This window comes from Crassostrea angulata, chromosome 8 (assembly GCF_025612915.1).
Source record: "Crassostrea angulata isolate pt1a10 chromosome 8, ASM2561291v2, whole genome shotgun sequence".
In the NCBI taxonomy this organism is placed as follows: domain Eukaryota; kingdom Metazoa; phylum Mollusca; class Bivalvia; order Ostreida; family Ostreidae; genus Magallana; species Magallana angulata.
Genome location: NC_069118.1, coordinates 29,647,379 through 29,664,652, shown reverse-complemented (window position 1 = coordinate 29,664,652; position 17,274 = coordinate 29,647,379). Strand labels below are relative to the sequence as shown.

General features: G+C 32.7%; 1 protein-coding gene across 2 annotated transcripts in view; it reads right to left on the bottom strand.

The window, feature by feature from the left end:
- LOC128159241 (inositol-pentakisphosphate 2-kinase-like) overlaps positions 1-17,274 on the bottom strand; it is a 41,752-nt gene that overhangs the window by 17,666 nt on the left and 6,812 nt on the right. For both annotated transcript variants that reach the window (XM_052822304.1, XM_052822305.1), the window contains exons 5-7: positions 15,579-15,645; positions 14,210-14,370; positions 13,567-13,662 (exon numbers count right to left, since the gene is read on the bottom strand). In XM_052822304.1, the coding sequence (XP_052678264.1) occupies positions 13,567-13,662; positions 14,210-14,370; positions 15,579-15,645 (324 nt within the window). The remainder of the gene's footprint in view (positions 1-13,566; positions 13,663-14,209; positions 14,371-15,578; positions 15,646-17,274) is intronic.

The window sequence follows — 17,274 nt, the reverse complement described above, 5'->3', positions numbered from 1 at the left end:
AGAGACCCATTCAGATGTTGTTTAAACATTTGAACAAACTTTCAAGTCCTTTCTTTTTCGGTCCTCTTACAATGCAACTGACCTAGAAACCTTTAAAGCTGACACAAGACTTGAGCTATAAATAATTTAAAAAATTTACTGGTACACACAAAAGCAGACCTTTGCAGGAGCAAATGACAAGAATTTATAATTATAATGAATTTCATGTTTAGAACTTATTACAATACCTATAAAAATACTTCATTTGCATATAACTCATATATCATATGCCAGTTTCCGCAAAAAGTTTGGCTGCAAGGAAAACAATTAAGGCCCTTAATTAGCCAGCCTGATCAGGATTCGGTTAGAAGCAGAATCGCTTAATTTAGTAAATAAATTAAAGCACATACATTTAATGGCGAAAATTTATTCCAACAGATCCTGTTTTTGTCTTTGTACATGCATGACAAAATATATTAAGACTCTCTAAGAAATTTATATGAAAGAGATTGCTGTTCAATAAATTTAGTTTGGTTAAATACCGTATCTTTACTTTTGGTAGTACAACTGCATGTAGTTATTAAACGATGTGTCATTATAAGGATTCCTAAAATAACTCATGAACAATGAATTACGATATTCAATGTGTTCAAAAGTTCATGCAAATCTGATTATTAGAAAAACATTTGTCATGAATCACATGAACAGTTACTAAAAGCTCATGAAATTCATGTCATTTTTTATATATACACTTGGCTATATATACAAAATTTCCATGCAAAACTCATGAAGAAGTAGATTTCTATCCTAAAAACCTAGCTATGATAGATTCCGAACTTTACACAAAATGGAGGACAGTCATAACTAAAATGTGAACAATGTATGTCTCTTTTTTTCTCATCGATTGGAAATTCATATCTTTTGGAAAACTGTACAATGTGGTGACAACATTTTTTGTTAGGCATTAATATACATCGTTATTTCACTGTTAAAAATATTAACTTAAACAAGATTTATAACAAAATTATAAACATCTACCGGTATGACATCAATTACTGTATACAATTGATTTCCAAGTACTACGACTTAAAATTCACATAAACTTAACAATCACCAATGGTCTTTATTGTTCTGTTAATAAATCATAGCCTCTGTTTGGTAGTAAACATCCAGATGACCTTGACATTGCTATAACCGTGTACTGTGAACTCTGTGTGACCTCTCATGTAAGGCGAGATCAGGACTGAAATGTGTTATTGAAGTGGCTGACTGAAATATGGTTTGATAATACTAATGCCCCTGTGATGCATTATGTTCCAAGTACTTAATTACTGGCAAGAAACATTCATGCATTTACATCATTCGAGCCTTACCGACTGCAAGGGTACCAGGCAAAACAGTATGAAATTAATGTAGACCAAACAGGTTATCGTTTCAAAGACGTCATATATACTAAGGTTCCCAGTGTCAAATGGTTTCTTTTATATATTGAATGTATATTAGACTTGGGCACTGTCAACACATTATAATTAAATTCTGGTTGTGAATTACAACATTTATCCACAATAATAGATCAAGTGACTAAATATCATGAGAGTTAAAAAAACATAAATTAATATTTCAGTCTTGGCTAATTATTGCCATGATTACGGTGATTATAATAGCTCTGTATGAGTCAAAATACATTCTGAACGTCCAACAAGTTCATAAAAAAAACTGCTTAAGAATGAAAACTTAATTTTCTCGTTCAATAGAGTAAAAAGTTCAATGATCGAAACACTTTATTGTTTTTCTTTGAATTGAGAATCACGCAGACAGATTTTTTTTTCTCAAAGATTTCAATATGTTTCTTCTTTGACATATAACACATACTGCAATTAGACTGAAACAGAGCATAGTCATTGTATTTTGAAAAGCTACACCACGATTTCGCTTCGAGCGTGCGGTAACTTAATTTCAAAAATCCATTTTGCGAACATGATCATACTAAGTGGAACAGTCTATGAGTGAAGGACATTCCTTATTTTTGTAACGAAAAAAATCTGTTTACAACAACAACAAAAATCGCAAAACCTTGACAAATGAACAAAAATATCTGAGTCAGGTTAATGCTTGTCCTTGGCTATTGGCAGTGACAATCTATATTTCTGATTGATAAATCAGTTCATTCAGTCTTCGTCAGTTTCTTTTTTATATAATTTTGTGTCAGTAATATGGTAGAATAATAGGTCTTTAAACCTTAAAAACGCAAATATATTCCTGATCTTTCCTACCTACATTAGTCTATTTTTTTTTACTGGTATTCATTTTTTTATGAACCACTACAGTATAAAAATGGATCAAAGAAAGATATTTTGGTCTAGCTGCAATATCATTCACAAATAACTTTTTACATAGGATTGCAGGTAGCCAGCATTATAAAATTACGATTTTTTTTCTTCACATTTCAACACTATCAAAGCATGTGGCTTAAATACCAGTATATCTTTACCCTTATATTGCTTGAAATATAATACTGACAATTAACATATCAGACTCAAAGAGTTGAAAAAAAAAATGCATCTTCATATTCAATATATCATTTATTAATTATATACTAGGTACTTCTTTTAATAATAAATTGTAATTAGTAAGGGCATCAGGTTAATTTCATAAAATAAAACCAAATTTAATAATATCAATCCATATTTTTATTGAAATCTAACACAATCTACCGGAGTCCACATAAAATAAAACTTCCTATTTCAATTATATTCAGTACATGAATCCTAGTAATGCTCTGCGTCACACCTGACTTTAGATTGTCAGTTCCCAAAAATGCATTCACATGCATTATATTAACTGCAATAACACAACCTTTCTGTAAACAAGCTTTTACCACAAGATGAGGAAACATAACCCCATGTACAATTAATTGCTGGAATCATTTTAGTTTTGACCAAAAAACCCTTACAAACCTAATTAAAACAGTTTAACAATGGCTCTATTGTATAATTTTGAAAGTCATCAGCATTAATCAATTTGATAAATACATATTGTATTTATAGACAGCATTTTTTTTTTTTTGAGAATATGAATTCAACTGTTTAAATATAACGCTTATGAACTCTAACTTAGTTTAATATTTTTCAATTTGAATTTAGGGAAAATTTGGGCAACAAGCCTCGATCTTATAATAAAGAGAGTAATTAAAGAGAGTCACAGAATTTTTTATGAGTATACCCAGTATTATATTGTTTACTTTCATAATACATTTAGTATATAGATTTATTCTGAAATTGTAATTCATGACAAGGCTTATAAGTAAAACAGTAATGATTATCATATTATATTATGGAGGTAAACATTTTTCGTAACCATAACAATGTAAAATAAAGGTTGAGACCAAAAGAAACGAAACAAATTAAAGGTAAAAAAAATAATAAAAAAATAAAAAAAGGAATGTGGTTTTACGCATGTCAAAAATCTTCAAATAAATTTAAAACGCAAAATGAACGTAACACAGCGTCATTGAATCATGTTCGCATACAAATTGTCAGGAAAACATATCTGCGGTTCTTTAAGAAGCCAGCTCTTTTAGGTAACGTGATAAATCAACTCTGCTGTCACATAATTAGTTACGACCATCTTTACCTGACCTGTCCAGTCAGTATAGCTTTTACAACTGTATTTTCTGCGCAGTTACTTAATGGACGGACAGGTGATCTTATGAGGACATTTATCGGTAAAATACGGACCGATCTCATCTCCACTCTGAGGACATGACTCCTGTATTACATTGGTCAGGGTCTTAAATAAGAAGGCTTCCTTGATTACGAAATATTGCAGAAGTCGACTTTATTTTTAGTAATTCTTACCCACGTTCTGCAGCTCAACAGATAGAAAATATCAGTGTATTTCAGGAAGTCATTAACTCACAGTTTGCAAATGTACCCATATTAACCCTACCCAAAAGAACTGTAAATATGTCAAAATCAATTTAATTGCTATAACTTTTTAATTAATAAACCTTTAATGTTGAGCACCATAGCATACCACTCAAGTATCAACACTTTACTCATTCATAAATTCATTGTTTAATAATTTTTTTCTAAAGTTATATTAATATATTTTTGAAATTTATGAGCACCTGGGCTTTTCCGAGAATGTTAAACTTTTTGATTGTAATATTTGAATTTGTAATAAAAACAAATTAGTACAATTAATGAGCTATAAGATAACAGATCTACACATTTACTGCAAAATCATCTTGCATTGAAAACTTGATGAAAATCTTCCTTTACATTTTTAGCATATATGTTTTGTTATAATACAACTTCCCATAATTGAGTTAAATTGGTTTTTTTTTTACCTCTGCGGCAAAACTTGCCAAAGTGCAGCAGATCTGACTGATAATGTCATAAATCTAGGTCAAACTCGAGACACTAATACCAATCCTGAACAAAGAGCAATTGACACCTATGAACAAAAACTTATCATAAGTACATTCAGAGTCTTTATCTGATTAAAAAGAACCTTTAATCAGTATTTTCCCCATGCATGCCAAGTGAATATGCATGTATGGTTGATTGATTTTTTTTAGCTAAATTCACAAATATTTCATCACTTAAGCGAATGCACATCTTGCGCTGTTGTGGTGCAATACACCACAAACCTGTGCCAAGTTAAACTTTAAAGTGCCTTTCCTTATCAACTTTAATTGAGTTTGTACCGTCTAAAAATAGATCTGATGACACAGAAACTAAAGACTTTAGCCTCTAGATGAGAGATACTTTATTAAATGGGACAACGTCAAACAAGACAAATGAAAAGAACTTGAATTCACAGCTTAAATACTGTATTAACATATTCCCTAATTATAGACAAAATTATATACAATACCATATAAAGTAAAACAAAAAATAACCCTCAGTTACTCTTTAAAAGCTATATTTAACAGAGTGTACAATATTCCATTGTGAAGATTCGGCAGTAACAACATCTAAAACAGTAACAACATCTAAAACCACAAGCTGTGGACAAAACCACTATAATGGAGTTTTCTCTTCATGCTGATCATGCACAGAGTGCAGCTCTTAAAGCCAACCCTAGTGCATCCTGATTCCTGAGTGGTCTAATTCAATAGCTGGGAGTCACGAAACTGCATTTTATTGTAACCATTATTACCCCCTCCTTATGTTGTGAATGTGGACTGAAAGCTTGTAATGCAAGCTTGTAATCACAAAAACATCATAAAAATATGCTAGGGATTTTATCAAGTTCACTTCTCTTGAAATCAACTACCAGTAATCTAGGGCGAGCAGAAAGTACACTTTCTGACATGTTGATTTTGCCAAACAACACAAAATGAAACAGTAATTACTACCATTCTTAAAAATTAACTTAATAAGCTAATTAACAAACCGACATCCAAAAAAGAAGCAGAGCCAAACGTTTTTTTTCTGTGGTAACTAACAATATTTTTAACATACTGTAAACTAACTTTTATTTGCGTGCAAAAATATCACAAGGTTCGTCAGAGCCTCATTGTTGCGAATGTTTCTTGCCCGCGAACCAGTATTAAACATAAATTTGTAATAAAAAAAACCAGGTGTGGATAAGGCTTGGTCGTGAAAATTAGTCGCGGCAAACCTATTCATCTCTGCTAAATCGCGAAATAAAGTCGTCACGAATAATAGTTGGTTTACAGTATAATACAGCTTAACCCTTGTAACGTAGAGGTCGGTGCAGATAGATGCTTGCAGATGTACCATTTACCGATTCTGTTTTGTCCATGCAATACTGTCTTAACAAATTAAGCACAGCTATGATTAATAATACCAACGTATTAAAACAAACAGACTAAAATTTCATTTCAGATCATATACATATATTCATAAAGATGTGTCTCATTTGATTTCGCTGTTTTTGGCATTAAAATTCCTTCTAAAGTTCTGGCTAGTACATGCTAGACCATCAACTGAAAATATTATTGTTATGGTAGTAAAAATATATTTTCATTTTTTTAAACAGTTAACCCCGATTGCCTTGAAATAAGAAATACAAAAATTCTGCAAAAATATTTATATTCTCTTTTAAAAATTTTATCACAAAAGTTACGTATATAAAACATATTTTGTAATTTTCGACTTTTATGAGTATATTCTACCCTGTCTGCCATTGTCTGGTCTTGGAGTCTGGATGTGTTTCACAACATAAATGTTGAATATATAAAAATTAATTCACACCTCCCCTGATACATAGGATGTCCGCTGGGGAAGACTCTTCATTCTAGAACAGGACCCTTGCTATCTCTGTCACGTACACATGTTTTTCTGATGTTTATTTGAAGCTGACAGTGAGTCAACTCCGTCTCCTACAGATTATAAGTCGATCCCTCTAGGTGTGAGAGACAGACACCTATCACTTCCAAGTTCAGGCAAATTCTATAACCTTTCCATCCCACTCGTACTGGTCGATAACTTCTTATAATTACCATACAAGATTCGAGACCCTGTGCTCCTTCATGGAACTCCAAGGGAATATCTCCAAGGAGTGCATGCATTAATCTTTGATACATAGACCTCTTTCGCAAATTGATATGTTTTACTTGGTGTTTTATGATTTACACAAATATTTGTTCCAACTAAAAGTATTCATTTAAATTCTTTTTGGAAACATATTAATATTCTATTGACCGACAAGTTAAGATTTATATGTTCATTAATCTATACATGTACTACTATATACCTTTACCATATATTACATGATCATTAATCTTCGATTAGTAAATTTGCCAATTTTTTGTGGCTCTATGTACTCAACATTTCAAATACCTTCAAGGAAGTAACAAATAAATCATGTAAAAAAAAAAAGGTTTATCTAAAATGGTAAAATCAACAGTCTTGAAAGACAGTTATATCCCCCCCCCCCCCCCCCCCCCCCAAAAAAAATATATTGATTGATTTCCTACGTACTGATAATATGCCTTCACAAGAAAGGTTGTAATAAGGTCCCATTAATAAACTTAAATATGTAAGTAAAAATTAAGTAAATGGTGTTTCAATAATTATTAGTTAGAGAATCAAGGCTATCCATCAATGTTGCCTCCACTCGTAATCAATCCCCCCATCCCATTCCTTCCCAAAGTCTATCTTTTTTTGTTCTAGAAGTTTTCCATCAATCCTAGAATAATAAATGATGGCTAAATTTCATGATGTCATCTTTCAGGTGAACAATTTTCTAATTAAGCAAGGATGCTATTAAGTCCTGGCAAATCAAAGATAAAAAATAATCATTTTATACAGGTGCAGGTGTGAATACATGCCGAGTCTGAGGAAAGAAATTACATCTGCATCAATTCAATAAACAGGATGTTATGAACATGACAACGTCTTTTAGTGTCTATAAGTTCATATATTTAAGTTTCGACTTCCTTTCATAATTATCGGCTCTAGAACATTCTGATCAGCAAAACATAATTTGTCATACTAATTTAACGGAAAGGATTGCTAATTTCTATTCACGATTACTGTCTCCATAGCAAGACAATGTCGCTTTTTGAATAATATACCATTACACATTTGTCAAGACTAAAAAGCCACTCTATAAGCAGATCAAACATCTACGGGTCGATAAATTCATTACAACTTCATAAAAACTTCTGACACATCAAAAATTATTGCTTGCAAGACGTAAACACGATGGATGGTGACTACCAGGCTTGGACATCCGAATACGAAAAACCACCAAGTCATATCCCAAGATTCTAAAGTGTCTCATACATTGCCTACTTCCTACGAAGATTATGATTTATTGCCCAAAAGTTACAGCACCGTCTATATGTATGACCTATTAAGTCCTGTGTCGCGACTATTCTTTCAACAGTAAGAAAACCTCGCCTGAATGAACACTGCTCTATCTGTTTCAGACTTATGTCGAGTCATGGCGCAATTGATCAATTACCTACAATTTAATTTTCAAAAATTGTGAACTGTTGAATCCAGTTATTAGTACAAAACTTTGATACCTCATATCCTAATATAATATATTATCATAATACATAGTTCATACAGCATATCTATCAACAAAGAATATGAATCTATTTAGTAAACCACTGGCTGATAAAATTTACAAAGATAGACAGAAAAACATAGTGTTTTGACAATTAATAACATTATAATGATGAGGTTTTGGTGGTAGCAATTTCCATCAATCATTTTACCATAATGACATGCAATGACTATTATTTGGATTTTAATAAACTTCACAATTTCTGATATCTTCCACCTAAAAATCGATCAGCAACGTGATTTCACTTCGAGAGATCAAGAAATTTGAGAGATCGACGATAGAGCCATTGAGTGTCACCTGTATTTCACCTAAAAAATAGAAATTACGCTATTGTGACGTGTATACATATAGAATGCAAACACAAGCAGATTAATCTCTAGATGTTTCCCCGTCATGACAAACTAATGTAGTTGATTGACATATGAACACATTTCATCCATATACATACATACATAGTAAGAGTTTTTGCGTCAGGTTTAATGCTGATATGCAATGACGTTTAACATTACTTGATAATTGTGTTAAAAAAGTAGTTCAGGTATTGGTATACACCAGCAAATTATCTATCAAAACTGAATTCCAAAACCAAATTTCTAAACTTGAAGACTTGTGTATGATACAAATTATATAACGGCATGTTGTACCCTGGTGAATATCAACCATAATATTAATCAACCACTATACAGATTGAAATGTTTCAATACAGATGATGAAAAGACATAGAGCTTTTGAGACCAATCAAATATCAAATTATTAGGAACCCAAATCCACCGGCTGCACTCTGCAACCTGTATCAGTATCGTAATTTTTCAAGTTTCATTCACAGTTTGCTGACTTTTCCTTAGAAAGCTACTCAGTATGTGTTAATTGCTATATGGTTGCACAGAACAATATTACTTTCCAATCAACACCTACATACAGTATATCTTCATTATTCATCATCATTCATAGTCCTATGATCAATCTTTCCCCAAAACACGTGATTCAATAGTATAACAGGACTGCCACGACCAGTGATGTCAAGTTGTTCCACATTTCCGTTACACAACTTTTTCAGGATATTGCTCCTAATGGAGCTTCTATTTTTTTTTTCAGAGCAGATCGACCTTGTATAATTATGCAAAACCACAAAACATCAAATAACTGGAGAGAAAACAAAACCAAATCCTCGAAATAGCTTGATCTCTGATCCATTAGACAAGGACTTTATAACAAAAATGTAGATTCACCCATTGATACAATTTGGGTTTTTTTGTAAGAAAAAAAAAAGGGTTTTACAATCAACAGGAGAAAAAAATCTATATACATTAATGTTACAGCTGCTATAGGATAAACCTCACTCATGTTAATCTTTCTGAATTTTTTATTCTCACAGTAAACAAAAACAAAGACAACCCACAATAATTCCAATTTCTGTCAGCGGGACTTCTGTATATTATACAACGAGGTGATAATTAATTATATATACATGTTAATGAAGACATTAATTGAGTTGTTTCAAAAACGTGCAGACGTCACGTGTAAATTAATTAAGACAACACAAACAAGCCATTCCAACTCTTTAAATCTTTGTTAATGGCTCAAAATCCAGTTTTTTCTCTTATAATTTGCACTACAGAGAATTCTTATCAAAACAGAAACAGGAAATAATGAAAATCACATTATCGACCCCTTTGTTACATAATAATGACAAATATGACATGACTTTGTGATCATTATAACTATTGAATGTTTTATAAAAAATTTCTCATAATTCTACTTAAAATTTGAATCAATTTCCTGATTCAATTACCAAGGGGTATAAAGAACAAGGTAATAATCCTCTGAAAACCCAGCATGTAAAATTTCTTTCATTTCTTTCATAAACTATCCCTTAATTATTAAGTGTTGAACAATGGCAATTTGCTATTAATAACTATATTGATACCATCTACAGGGGCTAAAATTATTCAAGTTCGTTATTCAAATAAAAGAATTTAAGCAGACTTTATAGAAGCTGTAGGTTTTTCTTGTCCAAACAAACTGCTACATAATGTACTGTTAATTGCTCTAAGTCCATGTAATTATTGACACACATGCACAGTGCTACAATGGTCGGCTAACACAGCTAGCAACTCCTGGGGATTCCAGAGCAGCAATTTAAAGCCCTTGTTGTCAAGGTGTCTTGTTTTTCTATACTTAGAGTCTGGCCCTATTTTCACACTTTATTGTTAATGCTCCCTGAAGCTTGCCAATATTAATTAGTTTAGAGTAAGTATGTGATAAAGCATGATCTCTTTAAACAAAAGTGTGGAAATCGTGACAACTAGTTTTTGTTAATTTGCTCTTTGGTTTTATATATCTAATCTGTTCTATACCACTAGAATTTATTTGCCAAAGGGATTTTTTTTTTATCAATACTGAACTAAATCAGGAAAAGGGTTAAATTTTCATATCAATACAGAAGCACAAGAAATGGGCAGACAACTCAGTTGAGTCTCAAATGGCTATACAAAGGAGAGCCTTTAAGTATATATTTTTTTGTTAAAAGCACATGTATTCCACAATATGTACATGTACCAATCATCTTATATCATATATAATTATATATATCAAAGTTCTGAATCATAATCACTCAGATCAATAAGGTCACACATTGAACTCCCCAGGGGTCAACTATGGCATAACCATGTACACTATAAACATATTGTACAACTACATCTGCACATCTATATAATCATTACCCTATTGACCCAGGCCTTTCAACTAGTACAGTAAAAAAAAATACACCTGTATCTTCAGGTGCAATAGGGCTGATGTCCAGTCCATTGATGTCAATCACCCAGTGGCAATAGTATACACTGCCCAGATGATATCTTGGGCCCCGATCTTCCATCTTTGTAAACAACCCGACCCCCAAGGTGTTTGGGTCCTTTATCTTGACAAAAATATTTATTTTGGGTGATAGTCTTCATCTCTCATAAGCTGCCACTTGAGATAACAAAGGCCCCAGATTTATCCCCTGGATTTCCCCCTCAATGATCCCGGAGTCCCCCTGTCATCAGAAAAACGACAGGTGATAAACGACCACTAATCAAGTACAGCCGTGGAGGGACAATGAGACCAAAATAACGAGCGACTTTTTTTGTTACAGTTAAGATCTCGATACCACCATAATTCTAATGCTCAAATTCTTGTGAAATTTAATGAAATTTTCTGTTAAGTAAATGAGATTCCCTTGCTTTTATAAAATTCATAATTAAGGAAAATAAATTCAAAGCGATTAACAAATATTATCATACTGAAGAGTATACGATTCACTCCAGTCTGCTTTCTTTATAAACAATTGATGCTATATGTTCTGAAGAAATCAAAAGAAGTCCTGATTAATAAATTAGGAACTATTTATTCATACAATTTCCAGACAGCTGTCATGCCTCAAAGTGTGGAAAGTTCTCAGTTTTATTGTGAACTCATGAAATTTAATTGATACTTTTTTAATTTCCCATATTTTTTAAATACTTTTGTAAGCTAAAACTTTTTAAGGCATTTATTATTATTCCTGATAAACTATGACCCAATATATAAACATATCACATTCCGAAACAAAAACTCTGGGTGTAACCCAAAGTACTATTGTCTGTCGTACTCATTCAAATGTTTTCGCCCATATCACTACTCATATGTAAATTTTCACCCTTGTTAAAAAAAAAAATAACCTTCCTAAACAAATCCCTATCTGATTGAGGTAAATATAAGCTGACGTAAATTTCCAGGTGAAACGGAACAAAACCCCCACAGGTAGGTAAAAAGATCGCTTTAAATTGACAAACTGGATGACGAATCACACAGCGAACAAAGGAAGCTACTTAAAAAACCTGTCCAAATGATCTGAGTACGAGGATCTCGCGGAGGGTAAATAACGTAATCGCCATGACCCAAAACCGAGATCTCCTTTTCAATTGGAAAGAAATAAATCCTTCTTTAAAGATTGGATGTCACCGAGTTTATGAACACCGTCGAAAGCCAGGATTAAGTCTGGGCAGTCAACCAGCGTATTTGTAAACATCTGAACCTGGCCGATAACCAGAGGTTATGCTAGCAATACAAAGACCCCTCTATTTCAAAACATAAACTTCAGACCGGGTGAATGAACAAAAGGCTTCTTAAATCTCCAAATAAACAATTTAAGATATTTTTGATAAATATACAATGGACTTCAATGAAATTGTTCTTCCCTCACTCATAGACAGTGTCTATATATATAATGTAGCCTCTTTTTTTCTATGGTCACTCCTTCTCTTTCTTTTATCAACCAAACGGCCTACTTATTTATTCAAACCAGTAATGACTGAACAGATTTTTTGGTAAGGTCACGAAGTAAAACAGGAATGAATAAGAACCCTTCAATATTCACCATTGATTGACCAATTTTCTCTGAATCAATTTTGCAGACTGATCATTAAAATTGATGTAAGGGCCTTCAAAGTTTTTCTAAGAACATACAGGTCCTATCCCAATATATCACATGACCTACAGCAATCCCATCTGTAACAAGCAACTACAATAACAGCTGTTGGTTTTGACAGCATTTCTTGTCATGCACAGCTAATACACACTGCATTAGATACACTGTGTCAGACAACTCCAGACTCATTAAGATCATTTCTACCCTGTTTTCAGTATATTACACTAAATAAGCATGTCTCTCACAAACATTATTATACCGGTAATTATGTAGCATGTTATAATGATCAGCAAACAACATATGGGCACAATGGTTATCATAAAATACTGCAAAAGGCTTGATAGTTAGAATTCTCTTGCCCATGTTGTGAAATGTGATGCTTACATGCATCTCTCTCTCTCTACGCATGTGTGTCTGTCTCTCTCCTATCTCTGCACTCAAATCTTACACCCTTTCCTATTCAACTGTTCCCCTATCAGTTGTCAATCTGTCTCTATACCATTCACTTCCCTAATCAAATTTTTATTCCAGAGTTTACACTTCATTTGTTTTTTCTTACCATCATCCATGCATCCACCTCCCTCCCATTACATGTATGTGTTGATCTTATTATACTGTCAGCTTATTAACCGCATGCAGACATTTATTGACAATGCTTCCATTGTTGTTATGTAACATTAAATCAAGCAGATGCTCCCACGGAGAAAGAAAGAGACCACTGTACGGCCTCTGTGCAATATCTTTCCTGTGTTTACATACAAGATAGGGAACAAAACATCGAACACCAAACAAGTTTTCAAAACACTTGATATTGGATAATGGCATCTATGCAGGTAGCACAAACAAGATGACGTCTTTACACCAGAAAAAACACATTACCTCATTCTCAGTATTTTGGGGTACAATTTGGGGTTTGCTTTTCTGTGGTTTGAGGGGTGCTGGGGTACCATGTGGGGAGAGGGTACAATTTCATTCATTTTCATGCAAGTTTCACTGCTCTATATGTAGCTAATGAACTTCATGCACACAACTTATTTTCTTGCTTAATGATGTACATTTGCTTGGTGCATTTTCCTCCGATTTCTCACCTTTAATCTCTGGTGCATGCAGAATTTGCAGACTCCAGTTTTCATGGTGGAAGAGTCGTTATTCAGTGCGGAGAGAGGGATAAAACCTTTCTTTGGCTGAAAGGAAACACATTGCACATTAGGTAAACGGTTCAGCTGAAACGCTCGCTTTTACCAACAGTACATGTATTGCTAGTGTCAGATTTAGCAGTGTTTCTAATCAGGGCTCTAATTACAGGTGACAACTTACACCTGAGAGAGAACACGACTCTGACTCAGGTATTCCGTGTTTCTCCAGTTACAGCCAATACGGCTCTCACACAGCAGATGTGAAATGTACATGGGTGTCCTAACACAAAGCAAAATAGTGTTCCGATAGCGTGTGTTTTGATGAAATTGATAATCATGCTCATATGACAGATACTGAATGTGGTCTTGTATATGATCAAGTGGTACTGTGATGATAGAAACTAAGTGGTTACAGGTTCAATTACATATACTGACGAAATTCTCTCTTCTATATATACAGATTAGACAAAAGTGGTCAGAATTGTGCTGGTTTATATTTCATACCATAGGAAAGTAACTTCGTCTTAAATTTCTTCTCTAAAGGCGAGATGGTTTCCGAAGTAAACTTCTCTTTCAAAACCATACTGTTACTCACCTTAATTTCAACACTGATGGTGGGAAAAGCGTCGGGGGCTGAAGACGATATACAAGTGTTTGTTGAAATATCCGTGACGTAGCAGAAATCGGGTAGCACCAAAGCTGAACAAGTGGCGGGGTCGACAGTGCGGAAATCATCCTCCTGTACACGTTTATGTGCTGAAAAACGATGAACAAAAAAAATCGCTAATCAAACAGATATCAAAACATACGCAAGAAAACTATAATTGAATTCTTACATTTTTCTAAATTAGTCAATTACTTCTTCAATATTTTGAGCAATTAAAAATATTCATTCAAAAAGAGTTTTAAGAATCAACGGTCAGAACATCCGTAATTGTTATTTTAGTACATGTACAGCATATGTAACTATCAATATAATAATTGTTTATAAAGAAAACGACTAACAACATTAACATGTAGATATCTGTTAACCATATACAATATATATCCTTATCCAAACCAGTTCATTACAAACATAAAATTATTTTATGAAGGGATTATATTTCTTTACCACCCGATACAATCCTATTTCCAAAGCAACGAGCTAGGTAGGTATAATTATAAACCCCATGTTTGTGTGTAACTTTATTCTAAAACCATCACTTTTTAACAATTTCAATAAGGAATATAAGTATTAACTACCAGTAAGTAAATTTATTTTTAGATGTTTTATTGTTATTTCCAAGCCTCCCTAGTCTATATTTGGCATGCAGGTACAGAATGTGTCACATGACAAACCTCGTTCACGCTTCAACATGCTCAAGAATGCTACGGCTAGAAAAGATACAGTTAATAAAAGAAGAAAAGATATGTGTCACTGTCAAGTTTAATGTTTAATATTAATTATAGAAGTCATTCTCCAAAGTTAACCAAAAATTAAGAGTGGAATGTCTTTTTCTGGACTCAAGGGAAGTTTTTAATTATGACAGATCATTTATAATGCGTGCAAGTGTACGTTGTATTAAAGTTTACCTTGAGAGAACTTGGGAGAATGGTGCATAAATGTTTGTGAATTTTGAAAATTCTGTATCAATTTTTCATCAGTCCATTTGGGCTAAATAACCCTTATAAATGACTGACCAAAAAGTGGTATTAAAGTTTACCTTGAGAGAACTTGGGAGAATGGTGCATAAATGTTTGTGAATTTTGAAAATTCTGTATCAATTTTTCATCAGTCCATTTGGGCTAAATAACCCTTATAAATGACTGACCAAAAAGTGGTTTTATTAGAAAAACAGAAGTCTTTGTCACCCCTCCCCCCCCTCCTCTTCCACCCTTTCCAAATTTGCCAAAACAGACTCCCAACCTTTTAGCCCGCCTACACGTTGTATCTAATGAACGTTGCCCCATGGCACACACGTTACCTGTTCGTATGTGTTTGATCTCTTCCTCAATTCTCTCTGTAAAACCTTGAGGTATTTCTCTGATTTTCTGAAATGAGATAACTTTTATTATAATAAATAGCTTTCAATATGACTCATTGGGTAGATTATATATCTTACTGACAAAGGGCACTTAAGAATAAAGAGTTCTATCCAAGGACACTTGATTTCATCCTGGTCCGCTTTCCTGAGATGCAATTATCATGTTTATTGCTTATAATTCGGTAAAATCTGTAATTTTTCTTATCTCATTACTTTTCCTTCATATGCAATGTGAAATACATCTTAATGCATGTATTAATTTAAAGATTTCAAATTACAACAAATTGGAGGGATTTTTGAAAACAATTCCCACTTGGCTCTTTTAAATCATTGTAAACGACAATAACTGAATTGACACTTGTTTACCGAATTTTGACATGTGATGGGCTTTACCATCAATATAAGCATAAACTTTCATGAGTGCTGGTACATGTATGTATTAGATTGATATGAAACAGTCATTTATCCCATGAAACGACTTCAAAATACATATTGAACCAGTGCATGGTTACGACTTCCATCTCAATTTGAAATATCCATGGCATTCAAAGTTTTGATATTTGAGATTCTGCAGTTTATGACAGTACAAGTTTGACAACATTTAAAACTTTAAACTATTTCATGGTCTAGACTCCAACCCCCAAAAATATGTACCAGTAGGTCCAACCACAGGAACTCATCACCAAGTTTTTCAACTTTTTATATCTACCACCTCTATACAATAGTGTATTTAATTGTATAGAGGTGGTGGATATAAAAAGTTGAAAAACTTCGTGACGACCCCCTGTGGTCCAACTCTGGCAATTCATCTTACAGTGCACTGTATAAATTTATTCACAAATAAATGCCAAAGACAAATGGAAAAAATTGTTTGCAATTTCAACTCACTTATTATTTAATAACGATACATATCAACAACCCATAAGTACCATTAGTCATTACATTACTCAATAATTGCATGGAACATGGGGGAAAAGATGAAATATATCATTTAAAGCAATATGAGCTGTAAAACTTAAAATTCTATTTTGCTGCAAAAACCTGCTAGTATGATAAGTCTGCATATAACTTAAGTTTTTATGATAAATAAGACTTGAAAAAAAAACATTAATGTTTATCAGAAGAAAGATTTCTCTTCTGAGGAATATATATAGCTGATAAATTTCTGTACAGGATGACAATAATTCAATTTTTCTCCAATTAAGGCTTCTCAACGGCTTTTCCCACAAAAATTTGGCAAACAGAGATTTATAAACCATGATATTTTTCGTCATTTTAGTAGAAAATAACATTTTCGTATAAAAAATTTTCAACATAAAAAATTTTCAACATGAAAATTGCAGCTCATATTGCTTTAATCATTTCCTTTTTGCAAAGCGCAAAAAGTATATCTAGTAACTTACAGGCAAAATGACAAAAAAAATCATCATCTATAAAATATATAATGGCACTTCAAACAAATAGTCTTTTTAAATGGCATTTAAATATTAAATTTGTAAAGATTATTATTCAATTTGGCTTGCACAGACTGAAATTCTAAGAAAATAATATTTATTAAAAGAAGTCTCAAATGTCTTCTATTTTGACTTGCGCAGACTGAAATTCTTAGAAAAAAATATCTATTAAAAGAATTAAG